We start from the raw sequence: 14,971 nt of genomic DNA on the forward strand, positions 1-14,971 counted from the left end.
ATGATTAGTGAGTGAAACATTTGTTCTCGTAATTTTGGTTGGTTTAAACTAGTATCCATTTGTAGTTTAAAAGATATGATTTTCAATAGGATTTTGTTTGACCGGCTTGTATTGAATAAGATCATAGAAAAGTTTTTGCCTGTTCTTGAAGGAAATGCCATAGTTTTCCTTTGGTACTATCTGTTTATTATTGCTTTATTTTGATTCTGGGTTTGCTGCTATCCATATTCGTGGAATTGAGCATTGCTGATCATGTGAAATGGGCAATGCAGGTCATATTTCATTACAATCTGGTAAATTTTTAATTAGTTAAAAACTCATCTCTTTCAATCTTTTCTGTTTGGATTGTTGAAATTTGGTTTTAATATAATTGATATTGGGATAAGTCTAAATCGATTTTTGAGTTCTTCAAGATTGATATACTGTTTCCCGTACTCTAAGGACATTCGGATGTACTTGTTACTGCTTTCTTAGAAAGTAGTTGACAGTAAGAGTGTTGGATGTTGAACTATTCTAGTTGTTGTAAATTCGATTGGACAAAGATGTTGAATTCTAGAGCTTACTTATGATGTTAGCTTTGTATAACTTGGTTCGGTTAAGTTGGTTCTTGGGTTTTTAAGTTTTTTAAAACTGAATTGAATCGACCAATTGAACAAATGCTCACCCCTAGTCAAGTCTAGCTTTCCATTTAAGAAGGGTTTATGTTTCAATGGATGGAGCAATAACTGAAGAAGTAGTTTGAAAGGATACCAATTACCAAGGCAAAGACTAGCGTAGATTGAAGCAATGCAAGGATGAGAACGAAGAAAAGTTGGGACACAAAAGATGATACCATTGTTAGATTGATCGAAAAAGCTTTGTTGCACAAAATTACCTTTGGCTTGCTATGCTTTAGTTAATTGTTTATAGAATCAATTTTATTTCTCATGTTTTAGTGCTTCTGCTTCTAAGATCATACTTTGTTTCTCAATCAAACCTCTTTCTATGTTTGGTTAATTCAATTTAGATAGCAATCAATAAATAAAATTTTAATAATTTTTCTAAAGAACATTAATATTTTCATCTTACAATACTAATAATTATAATAATATATAATCTTAAATCTGTCTAGATATGGACCTAATCCAATCTAATTTGATTAGGAAAAAATTAACAATCTAAATTTGCTCAACTCAAACTCGAAATTATTTAAACTTGAATTAATATAAATTTGAAATGATTCAAACTCAAATAACTCGAAAATTGATTGAAAATTATTATTTAAAAATAAATTGATTTTAAAACATAATAATTTAAACTCAAAATAATCCAAATCCAATAGTCTCAATTTCAAATAATCTGAATAATCTGTACCCACAACCATCTAAAATTTCTTTTACTCTAATAATTCAATATAAACTAAAACGACACAAAATTGCCACCACTATATCTATAAATCTTTTCCAAAAATTATTTGTACAACTAAATTCAATATTTCAAAAAATGTCCATTTTGATGTGTAAATCAATTAATGTAGAGATAATTGGCAACACTCCGAGAATTTTGAGTAAAATGTATTCATCATCGATTGCCATAAGATTTTATACAGTTATATCAAAGCAAGATTGTTTATTGTATTATCTCCTCATTTTAAATACTGTAAAGAAGTTTGCAAAATTTCTAAAAATCCCCCTAACAATGCAATCATCATGGAAAACATGCCTGCGAGGCATCAAGGCAACTTCGTCTCCAACCAAGAACTCCTCCAAACAAATGGTACATTGTTTCTTGGAACTCAAATGGTAAAAGACTATCTTATCGTATCACCAAATTTTAATTTTTTTCAAAATTTGAATAGAAGACTAACTAGCAGGCTTGATATTCAATGTCATCAATGACTCGTCAATCACATGAATTTTTCATATAAGCCTCCATCCTTCTATTGTATTCAATTAAATCCTTAAAATATTTATTTTTGTCTAATTAAATCTGAGTATAGTTTTGTTTCATTAAGCTCTTTTTCTTAGATGAAAATTGCACAAAATAATATTATTTCTTGTCAAATCAACATATATGCCATATTTCTTTTTATGATGCCAACATCTACATAGCATATATTTGAAAATAAAAAAGCCCTTTAGATGCTAACATGGCTTATTATATGAGCCATTTGTTACATATTATGTAAATGACAGTTCAATTTAAATTTTTAAATTTTTGCAACGTGGAAATTGATTTAACAAAAATAATTATTACCTTATGATATGGTAAAAATAATGAATTTTAGTGGTTTTCATGTAAAATAAGACTTAATTAAATAAGAATAATGTTTTATGCTTCCAATTGGATAAAAAAAAAGATAAAAATTTATTCGAGAAATTTGAGAAAAGTACAACATTTTAGCATTTTAGTAAAAAAAGTACAAGTTAAAAGTATAAATTTCAAAATCATCACTCAAATCCGTTTCAATTATATTCAATACAATAACAATTAAATTTTGAATGATTTAACAGGTAGTGAATGGTGAAAGGTTATAAAGATGAAATTGTGAAAAATAATGTGTATAAGTGTGTATAAGAATAAATGGCAAGTAAATAATAAAATAAAAGAGTCATTGCGTGGAGTTGTGTTTATTGTAATTTGGTGTGCTCACCAATTGTATTCTTTGTTTGTTCAAAGAAATAAAAAAGTGATATTGGAATTGCTGTAGCATTCCAAAGCAAAAGTATTGTAGCAAATCGGTACTATAGTAGAATATTACAATTGATACTAAAAGTCGAAATTCTAAGTCTTGCCATTAGTTACTTTTCAAAAATAGAAAATCTTGAACATACAAATTAAGTGATTCAACGTAGCTCTTCTATATCATAGGCTTAAACGCAGTTGTTCTATATCACAGCCGATTCACTACAAAAGCTTTATTACTAGAGTGCTTAAACATTTCAATACAAAGAAGAGAAAAAGAAATAGACTGAAAGCCAATACACGTGCTTAGAATTATTATTCAAATTTTTAGCACCCTAATATTAGCCACTACAGACTTCATGATCCCACAATTCTTCCAATTTTATGATTGAGAAAGGAGTAGGCAATGGAAGCGATTGACAGGTAAGGGCTTGAGCAACTCGTCGCATGGTTGGCCGAAGTTGGGGATTACCATTCAAGCATGCAAATGCTAGCTTTGTAGTAGAGATAACATCCTTTGCAACTTGCCTTACCGGAGGTGAGAGTCGTTGGTCTATCACATCTTTAAGTAAAATCAGTTGGTTGTCATTTGGTATCGATATTGATGCTGATGCCGGCGCCGATGACAACAATGGCAAATATGAAATCAAATCAGCAGGATACCTCCCCATAAGTATTTCCATTGTTAGCACCCCAAAACTGTAAACATCACATCTTTCGTCTACTTTCATTGTATAAGCTAACTCTGCTTAAAGAAATATTTCTAATCAGTGTGCTCTATTAAGCAATATATATATCTAATCAAATACACTATTATGTAAGAATATTGAGAAGATTATAAAATAATGTTGAAAAGAAATTACGAATGTTTAGAAGATTATATGAAAATTGAAATTTAGAGGTTTAAAAAAGATTTTATATTTAGTTCATCAGTTTGATATATTAAATATTGAAAAATTAAGTGTTAAACTTCAAAGATTATTACACATTTGATACTTGAATTAGAGTAAAATTCTTTGAAACTTAAATTTGAAAAGTTACAATATTAAGTGTTAAACTTCGAAGATTAATTACGCATTTGATACTTGAATTAGAGTAAAATTCTTTGATACTTAAATCTGAAAAGTTATAATCTTAATACTATTGTACTTTGTTTTAATGCATCAATTTGCACACAAAACTAACACTTTTAATTAATTGAATGATGACATGTTTAAAGCATCTTAAAAAATGAGATATTAATAAATACCTGGAGCAATGTACCCGAAAGTACCAACAAGTGAGGTCCAATTGGAAGAGTCGGGCTTTAAAAGCCTGGCTGTGCCAAAATCTGAAACATGAGCCCCATAGTCCAAATCCAGAAGAACATTGTTGCTGGAAATGTCTCAATGAATTATAGGTGGCGAATGGTCATGATGCATATAAGACAAGGCATTGGCCACTCCTTTTACAACATTTAGCCTCTTCTCCCAATCCAACTCCATTGCCTCGTCCTTGTTGCTTAACACCATTCTCAAACTTCCCCTTTCTACAAACTCATAAACCAAAAATGAGTTATTTGGATGTGAACAAAAGCCATACAGCTTCACAATGTTACGATGCCTTATTTCTGATAAAGCATGAATCTCGCTTTCGAAGGCTTTCAATTTGTTCGAAGTCATGCTATCTTCAGATTGGTGAAGTTTCTTCACAGCAACCACCTCACCAATGGGTAGCGCAGCTTTATAAACAGTTCCATAGCCTCCTGAACCAATGCAATTGCTGGAGCTGAAATCTTCAGTGGCTTCAATAATGTTCTCGTAGATTATTCTTCCATTATATCCCCACAATGTGAAAACTTCTCCAAGTTGTGCCTCTGTTGACTCAGATTTTCTGGTTCGGTTCTTTTGGCAAAGAATAAGGATACTTCCAAGCGTGATAAAGAGAAAAAGAAGACCAAAGAATGGAATCACAATGAAAATGATGACTTTGGTGCTTTTTCTATGACCGTTGCTAGCAGCAGCGACAGCACAAGGCATTAGTCCAGTGGCATTACCACATAGGCCTTTATTGTTTCTTAAGGCATCAAATGAAGCCTCATGAAATGCCTTAATGTTAGGAATAGGGCCTTCTAATTGATTGTAAGATATATTCACAACTGTCAAGCTTTTCAAATCATTAAAAGAATTTGGGATGGAACCATTAAGCATATTGTGAGAAAGGTCCAATATTTCCAAGGAATGTAATTTTGCAAGCTGTTGTGGTATCTCCCCAATAAGTAAGTTCTGACTTAAATCTAGATTTTGAAGACCATTTATATAGCTTATTGAAAATGGAATGCTTTCTCCAAGTTTATTCTTGCTCAAATTCAGGTCCAATAACTTTGAGCAGTCTCCAAGTTGATTAGGAATCGGTCCACTCAAATTATTTGATGCCAAGTTAAGATGTTGTAGATTTGAAAGAACTTCAATCTCTGGTGGAATTTTGCTTGAAAGTTGGTTACCACTTAGCAGAAGACGGAACATCATTGTCAATGCTCCTAATTCCTTGGGAATCTCACCAACAAGCTGATTTGAAGAGAGATCGAGCTCCCGTAACTGAGTTGCGTGTTGCAACTCTAGTGGGATCTTTCCAGAAATGTTGTTATTGGAGATTTGTAGGCTTGTTAGATTATGACATTGCCCCCATTTTGGAGAGAGTTCACCATAAAATCTGTTGTGGCTTAATGAAATGTAATTCAAATTCGGATACACAGCGAAAGCTTCTGATATATTTCCTGTAAAGTTGTTTCCTTCAAGCCTAACTCTGTATAAACTTTTGCAAGTTTTCAAAGTTGGTGGGATATAACCCATCAAATTGTTGTTGAAAGCCGTAAGCCTTGCGAGTTGTCCACCCTTGCATAAATTTTTGGGTAATGGACCACTGAGATGGTTATCTGCTAATTGTAATGATTGCAAATGAGTAAGATTGCCGAGCGTCGAAGGAATTGGCCCTGATAAATGATTATAGCTAACATGTATCCTCATAAGCTTCGACATGTTTCCTATGGAAGCAGGGATTGAACCAGAGAAATTATTTTGACTCAACTCAAAGTAAGTGAGAGATTTAAGCATCCCTATCTCTTGAGGTATCGACCCAGAAAACATATTTTGATTGAGGTAGAGAGTGGATAAGCTAGTCAAGTTTCCTGTTGAAGCAGGGATTGAACCAGAGAAATTATTTTCATCCAACTTAAAGTCAGTGAGAGATTTAAGCATCCCTATCTCTTTAGGTATCAACCCAGAAAACATATTTTGATCGAGGTAGAGAATGGATAAGCTAGTCAAGTTTCCTATTGAAGCAGGGATTGAACCAGAGAAATTATTTTCACCCAACTCAAAGTCAGTGAGAGATTTAAGCATCCCTATCTCTTTAGGTATCGACCCAGAAAACATATTATGATGAAGGTAAAGAATGGATAAACTGGTCAAGTTTTTTATGAAAGCAGGGATTGAACCAGAGAAATTATTATGACTCAACTGAAGGTTAGTGAGAGATTTAAGCATCCCTATCTCTTGAGGTATTGACCCAGAAAACATATTATGATGAAGGTAAAGAATGGATAAACTGGTCAAGTTTTTTATGAAAGCAGGGATTGAACCAGAGAAATTATTATGACTCAACTGAAGGTTAGTGAGAGATTTAAGCATCCCTATCTCTTGAGGTATTGACCCAGAAAACATATTATGATGAAGGTAAAGAATGGATAAACTGGTCAAGTTTTTTATGAAAGCAGGGATTGAACCAGAGAAATTATTATGACTCAACTGAAGGTTAGTGAGAGATTTAAGCATCCCTATCTCTTGAGGTATTGACCCAGAAAACATATTATGATGAAGGTAAAGAATGGATAAACTGGTCAAGTTTTTTATGAAAGCAGGGATTGAACCAGAGAAATTATTATGACTCAACTCAAAGTCAGTGAGAGATTTAAGCATCCCTATTTCTTGAGGTATCGATCCACAAAACATATTTTGATAGAGGTGGAGAACAGATAAGTAGGTCAAGTTTCCTATGGAAGCAGGGATAGAACCACGTAGATAGTTATCAAAGAAATAAATCTCGGAAACTGAACTCAGCCTCCCTATCTCTGATGGAATGGAACCACTGATCTCATTACTTGCTAAGGAAATCAACTCAAGACCTTTCAATAAGCAAATTTCGTATGGAATATTCCCCGAAAAGTTATTGTATGACAAGTCAAGGAAGGTGAGCTTGGAAAGGTTCCCAATGTGTGAGGGAATGGGCCCATACAGTGAGTTGTTACAAAGGTTAAGCCTCATCAGGCTAGGGAAGAAAAGAAAGTTAAGACTATGAAGTGTACCTTTCAACCCATAATCTGGAAGGCTTAGATTGGTGATGCTTTCAGCCTTGTCGCAGGAAATTCCAACCCAACTGCAATGGCTGTCTCCAACCCACAAAGAAGAGAGCAAAGTTCGGGTGTTGTTGTCAAGGCTAGCTTTCCATTTTAGAAGAGCTTCCGCTTCTTTACCTCTTGTAAGTGCAGCAATGGAGGATGAAGAAGCAAAAACAGAGGAAGAGTGAAGCAGGACAAGTATGAGGAAGAACATGACTTTTAATGGTATTAAGAAAGATGACATGATTTGGATAGTTCAAAAAGGATCTTTTGTTAATTGTTCTAAATTATATTGGCTAGCATGATCAGGTATTTATGCAAAATACAAGAACATTTCAGTCACCATGAAACGTCAATATCAAGTGGAAAATTGCAACTTCAATATGACGGGTTTTTTACGTTTAAATTAATTTTGTTAGATGATGACTATTTGATTTCTTACATTTAAAGAACGATTGTAGCTTTAGTGTGCACTTATTATTTAATCAAATGTTAAAAAAATCATGATAATTATTTTAAATGAAAATCTATCCTATACATCAATAAAATTTTTAAATTCTCTAAATGAGCTTATAAGATTACTACATACCATTAGATCATAAATACAAAAAAATTATGTAAAGAAATTAATGAATTAAATATTTTATATAAAATTTTTTATTTTTTTAAAAAAATTAAAAAATCAACATGTATATTTTAAGAATATGTCTATAAAAATTAATGAATTGATTATATGTTATACAAATATATACATATAAATCATTTAATTTATTTGTAAAATTTAAAAGTTTTATCATCAATTTACATTAAAGAATAATTAAATTATTAAATGAAGATGCGACAGTTGTGTAGACTATAAATTAACAGTGAAGTCAATATATAAGATAATAATTTTAAAATGTATAAAGTTTTATTCATTTAATTTGGTTCAGACCAATCTTTTATTCAATATAGTCTTATCCAATTCTTTTGACCTCCCATTTCTAACAAGTTTATTGTGTAAAACAAATTATAGGCCGAAGGATTTGCAAGAGTCGACAACATTATAATATACTTAGAGGTGTTGAACAAGTTAGACAGTTCATTACACGATATGCTTCAATATGATATTGTTTATGTTTGGCACAATTCATTATTAAGTAGTTAGATTGAGCTAAGTATGATTCATATATGTGTATTTTGTTGGACTAAAAGATTTCTCATCTATAGATTGATATGATATAGTCTGTTAAAGGCCATTTCCAGTACATGGCACGTAGGTTAACATAACACAATACACAAGTCCAATCATGCCATGTTTACCTATAACTGTTTTAAATGGGCTTATAGGTTTTAAGTGTATTTATGTTAATTTTTATATTGCAATGAAATTATACCTATTTTTAATATTTTGTTGGTAATTTATAAAAAAAAACTATATTAAATAAATATATTTATTAAATATTTAAATTATTAATAAGTAAATTATATTTAACTAGTGATTAGAAAAATAAAATGATAAAACTAGATTAAGACTTCAAGTTAAAACAAATTCAATTAACAAAATAAATTATTATAGGGTGAAAAGTATAAAATAAATGCACATGATAAAACACACTATATAAGTGAATCGCCATAAAAATGAGAATAAAAAATAGAACAATAACTTTGTGTTTATAATATCTTTTATATGTGTGTGTGTGTGTTTTTTTTTTAAATATTAAGATTGTAATTTTAATATTTTTATTTAGTGAATTTTATTATCCTTCTCTATGAATGTAAATATTTTATCAAATCACATAAATTATGTGTCCTTTTTTATTTCATTTTACTTTTATTTAACTCACGCATATTATTTTTAATAATAACTGATGATTTTCTTAAAAATAATTATTAAAATTTTGAAAAAACATTAATAGAATATACTTGACCCATCTCTATATGAAAAATAGGGCCATGTCTGGCACGATATAACCAATGAAGATTACGGGTCATGCACCTTGCTGGATTATATCTTTAGTCTTCATAAGCCGTTCCAGGAAAGATAATTTTGTTGATAAATAATTAAAAACTAATAAAAATAGTAATATATCAAATTATTTTTTCTTTAATTTTTTATTGATGTTATAATTATCTATTTTTAGTTAAAATAATAATATAATATAATACTAAATTGTATTTGAGTTTATAATATAATATTTAATTACTAATTTTTTTACAATAATAAAATTTGTAAAATAATACCTTTTATTTCATAACATAATAATAATAATTCTATTTATTTATAAGTTTATTATATAATAAAAATTTTCATTATATTAAACTAAAAAATTATTTCAAAATTTATTAATTAAAAAATTAAAAAAAAAAAAGCAAAAATGTCAAATGTGTCAAAAATATGCCACACCCCATTGCCATCAATGAGTTTAAGTCCCACTGAGCCGACGAAAACATAATCCCTGTCCAAACAGCAAAGAATAGTGTAATTGCATTAAAAAGATGCTTAAACGCATTAAATAATGACATCGAGAGTTTAAATGAAATTTTATAATTAAAATTTGTGAAAATTTTTATTAAAAATATTAAATTTAAATTTAAATTAATTAATTAATAAATTTTTGTTGCATAAATTAATTTAAGCTTTTAAAATAAAATAAAATAAAAGAGCAAATAAAAAAAATTAGAAGGCATTTGATTTTAAAATAATTGACTTTAAATAAAGAGTTTTTTCGTAATAAAATAAATTACTGTATTATTTGGTATCACTAAAACCAACAATAACAATTAGATACAAAAATATATGGTATGAACTCTATGACATATAATTTTATAATAATATTGGTTAGAATTTTATAAATTATAACAATAATATGATTTGTAATTAATTTTATGACATGTAAAATTATTACCAGTTTCAACAAAGGCTGAAAAGTACATAAGTAGTTGTTGCTAATAGAACGCCGAAACAAAGTGCAACCTTACTATTACAGATTTATTGAGTACTGAGCTAGCAAAGCTCTAGGTAATTAATCCTAATACTATTCAATGGATTAAAAATCTGTTCTAACTTTGAATGAAAAATCTCTCTTTATTAGAGATTTGCTAATATAAAAAAATCAATGTTAATTTAATCAATGGATTAAAAATTTAAGAAGAGAAAAGTAAAAACATTAAAAATATATAAATATATAAATATGTTTTTTTTAAATGTGCGTTTGATAAGAAAAATTGAAAAATAGATCAAAACTATATATTTTTTATTTATTGTTCGATAAATATACTTTTTAGTTTGTAAGCTAAATTGAGATATAACATGAAATGAAAATGTTAGAATTGAATTTATTTCATATAAGATTTAGAGTTTTGATTTTTATAATATTTTATTTAATATCTTGGAATCAAGTTATTTAATAATTAAAACAAAGTTATAATTTTAAAATCCATACTTGATGAAAGTTTTGGATATTGATGTAAAAAAAAAAATCTGATTATATACATATATAGGAGATTAAAACCTAATAATTTGTTTTTCCGTCACCTCCCTTGCGTCATATTTACATTGCAAATTTAACTCCAATTAGGAGTATATCTCTAATAGGGTTTAGGAATTTGCTATATGCGGCAATTAGATAATTATTTTTGTTTCTTAAATAAAGTATTTATTTCATTTTCATATGCAGAGCATTATTTTTACTCATTTAAGTAATTATGATAAATTTTGTTAATAGAGAAGTATTGTAATGTCAATGTCTCCGAGCAATATGTAGAAATTAATATACATATATATATTGCTATAAATGCAAAGTTTTAAAATTTTTTTTATAAAAAAAAAGGTCTGAATTGCTAATTTTAAACCAAAGCATAGCAAAATTTTTCTCAAGGTGCAGTTGCCATGGAATGTCATAATCCCTGTTGACAGCTTGGATGCAAAAGGCTTGATGCTCCAAAAGCTATAGTGGTCCGCCTTTTGGACGAATTTGCTTGCAAGAAGGCCACCAAGGATCTTGGATATTTCATGGCTGTAACAACTCTGGAGAGCATTGGGGAGGGCATTGTTAGACAGAACACAGAGGATGTGCTTTTCCCTGCTGTCTTCATGGAATCACCTTCAAGATGTTCAGAGGAGAGATTTTGGAAGGGGCTGTACACAAGGTACTAAAACATGGAGTTTTCTTGAAGTGTAGACCAATCCAGAACATCTATCTGTCTCACCTATAAATGCCCAACTACCATTATGTGCCTGGAGAGAATGCTATCTTCATGAATGATCGAAGATTGAGTAGGATGTTGTCATCCGATTTATTGTGATAGGAACAAAGTGGATGGAAGCAGAGAGGGAATTTCAGGCATTGGTAAGTTTGGAAGGTGACTGCTTAGGACCAGTTTCCTGAATATAACTTTCGTTTCATCTTTGTATGATTCGGATGTACTTGTTACTGTTTTCTTAGGAAGTAGTTGACAGTAAGAGTGTTGGATGTTGAACTATTCTAGTTGTTGTAAATTCGATTGGACAAAGATGTTGAATTCTAGAGCTTACTTATGATGTTAGCTTTGTATAACTTGGCTCGGTTAAGTTGATTTTGGGTTTTCTAAGTTTTTTAAAACTGAATTGAATCGACCAACTGAACAATTGCTCACCCCTAGTCAAGTCTAGCTTTCCATTTCAGAAGGGTTTTTGTTTCAATGGATGGAGCAGTAGCTAAAGTAGTTTGAAAGGATACCAATTACCAAGGCAAAGACTAGTTTAGATTGAAGCAATGCAAGGATGAGAAGAAAAGTTGGGACATAGAAAAGATGATACCATTATTAGATTGATCGAAAAAGCTTTGTTGCACAAAATTACCTTTGGCTTGCACACACAGCTATATATGTAAGCTGTGAATATAAAGTAGTGAAGGTAAATATATTTATTTATTTAGAATCAAAAGCAAATTGGTTTCACATTTCTACATTTGTCATATAGAAGAATTAATGGAAGTAATTGCTAAAACCAAGAACTCCTCCAAACGAACGGTACATTGTTTCTTGGAACTTAAAACCTCAAGTCTTCTCCTTTTCTTCATGAGTAAAAGACTATCTTATTATATCACCAAATTTTAATTTTTTTCAAAATTTGAACAGAAGATTAATTAGCAGGTTTGAAATTCAATGTCATCAATGACTGGTCAATCACATGAATTTTTCATATAAGCCTCCATCCTTCTATTATATCCAATTAAGTCCTTAAAAAATTTATTTTTGTCTAATTAAATCTAAGTATAATTTTGTTTCATTAAGCTCTTTTTCTTAGATGAAAATTGCAAAAAATAATATTATTTTTTGTCAAATCAACATAAATGCTGTATTTCCTTTTATGATGCCAACATCTACATAGCATATATTTGAAAATAAAAAAGCTCTCTTTAGATGCTAATGTGGCCTATGAGCCATTTGTTACATACTATGTAAACGACAACTCAACTTAAATTTTTATTTTTGCAATGCAAAATTTATTTAACAAAGACAATTATTATTGTTGACGTCGTAAAAATAATGAATTTTAGTGGTTTTCATGTAAAATAAGAATTAATTAAATAAGAATATTGTTTTATGCTTCCAATTGGATAAAAAATAGATAAAAGTTTATCTAAGAAATTTGAGAAAAGTACAACATTTTTAGCAATTTAGTAAAAATAAAATCATCACTCAAATCTATTTCAAGTGTACTCAATATAATTACAGTTAAATTTTGAATGATTTAAAAGGTAGTGAATGATGAAAGGTTAAAAAGATGAAATTGTAAAAAATAATATGTATGACTATGTATAAGAATAAATGGTGAGAAAATAATAAAATCAAAAGGTTATTATGTGAAGTTGTGTTTATTGTATTTGGTATACTCACCAATTGTATTCTTTGTTTGTTCAAACAAATAAAAAAGTGATATTAGAATTGCTGTAGCATTCCAAAGCGAAAATACTGTAGCAAATCGGTGCTATAGTAGAATATTACAATTGATACTACAAGTCGAAATTCTGAGTCAAGCCATTAGTTACATTGCAAAAATAGGAAATCTTGAACATACAAATCGAGTGCTTAAACACGGCTATTCTATATCACAGCCGATTCACTACAAAAGCATTATTACTAGAGTGCTTAAACATTTCAAGACAAAGAAGAGAAAAAGAAATAGATTGAAAGCAAATACACGTGTTTAGAATTATTATTCAAATTGTTAGCACCTTAATATTAGTCACTGCAGACTTCATGATCCCACAATTCTCCCAATTTTATGATTGAGAAAGGATTGGGCAATGGAAGCGATTGACGAGTAAGGGCTTGAGCAACTTGTCGCATGGTTGGTCGCATGCAAACGCTAGCTTTGTAGTAGAGACAACATCTTTTGCAACTTGCCTTACTGGTGGTGAGAGGCGTTGATCTATCACATCTTTAAGTAAAATCAATTCCCTATCATTTGGTAGCGATATCGATGTTGATGCCGGTGTCGATGACAATGATGGCAAACATAAAATCAAATCACTAGGATACCTCCCCATAAGTATTTCCATTGTTAGCACCCCAAAACTATAAACATCACATCTCTCGTCTACTTTCATTGTATAAGCCAACTCTGCTTAAAGAAATATATTTAATCAGTGTGCTCTATTGAGCAATAAATATATCTAATCAATACATTATTATGTAAGAATATTGAGAAGATTATAAAATAATGTTGAAAAGAAATTGGGAATGTTTAGAAGATTACATGAAAATTGAAATTCAGATGTTTAAATAAGATTTTATATTTAATTCATCAGCTTGATATATTGAATATTGAAAAATTAAGTGTTAAACTTCAAAGATTAAATATACATTTGATACTTGAATTAGACTAATTCTTTGATACTTAAATTTGAAAAGTTATAATTTTAATTGTTAAACGTCAAAGATTAATTACACATTTGATACGTGAATTAGAGAAAAATTCTTTGGTGTTTAAATTTGAAAAGTTACAATCTTAATACTACTCGAACTTTGTTTTAACGCATCAATTTGCACACAAAACTACACTTTTAATTGAATAATTACATGTTTAGAGCATCTCAAAAAAAAAGATATTAATAAATACCTGGAGCTATGTATCCAAAAATACCAACAAGTGAGGTCTAATTAGAAGAGTCGGGCTTTAAAAACTTTGCAGTGCCAAAATCTGAGACATGAACCTCATAGTGCAAATCCAGAAGAACATTGTTGCTAGAAATGTCTCGATGAATTATAGGTGGTGAATGGTCATGATGCATATAAGACAAGGCATTGGCCACTCCTTTTACTTTAATTAAGCGGTTTAATGGTCATGATTTCAAGGATTAAGTTTTGAAACTAGAATATCACTTTAAGGTTGATAGATTACCTGCGATTATATTGATTAACAAAGTTTTTTAAAAAATTAACACTTGTCTTATTAGAGTATATTTATAAAAAAGTTAACAATTTGATTAATTATTTAAATAGATATAATGAGTTTTTTAAAAACCCACTACTTGTGTTTTTGTATAAAATAATAATCCAAATATTAACTGGATATAACAACTTTAAAAATAATTTGTAAAACTAAAAATTACCATAGTAATGCGAAAATATGTATAATTTTTTTGTATTGTGTACAGTTCATAAAAAAATTATTTAAAACCCATACTTTTAAGTGGTAGATTCTTACACAATTTTTTTTAATTGGCTAATTACAGCATTGCAATAAAAATTATAGGTGAAATTAACCAATTTTTTTACAATTAATTTTGTTCAAAGCCTTTCGTTTCTCCAAATAAATAAAATAAGAGTACTCTTCACCATATTATAAAAAGAAAAGGGAGAAAATGTTATGAAAATTCATTGATATTTAATTTGAAAACACGTTGGACCAAATTCAACTATAATTTTAATTTGGGAAAAAATGTTTTGTATTTTTATTAATAA

General features: G+C 29.4%; 1 protein-coding gene and 1 pseudogene across 1 annotated transcript; one reads left to right on the top strand and one right to left on the bottom strand.

Moving 5' to 3' along the window:
- Positions 1-2,847: 2,847 nt before the first annotated feature.
- On the bottom strand, positions 2,848-7,323 carry LOC149513535 (uncharacterized). The gene is made up of 2 exons (XM_089748202.1): positions 3,914-7,323; positions 2,848-3,409 (listed from the first exon to the last, which is right to left on the bottom strand). Exon 1 carries the CDS (start codon positions 7,281-7,283, stop codon positions 4,050-4,052), a length of 3,234 nt encoding a protein of 1,077 aa, XP_089604328.1. The 5' UTR covers positions 7,284-7,323; the 3' UTR covers positions 2,848-3,409; positions 3,914-4,049.
- A 3,311-nt stretch (positions 7,324-10,634) lies between these two features.
- Positions 10,635-11,809, top strand: LOC149513536 (DNA-directed RNA polymerase V subunit 7 pseudogene; annotated as a pseudogene).
- The last annotated feature ends 3,162 nt before the right edge of the window (positions 11,810-14,971 follow it).

Source organism: Durio zibethinus, chromosome 19, assembly GCF_047325235.1.
Source record: "Durio zibethinus cultivar Kanyao isolate XHJ-2024 chromosome 19, ASM4732523v1, whole genome shotgun sequence".
Lineage (NCBI taxonomy): Eukaryota > Viridiplantae > Streptophyta > Magnoliopsida > Malvales > Malvaceae > Durio > Durio zibethinus.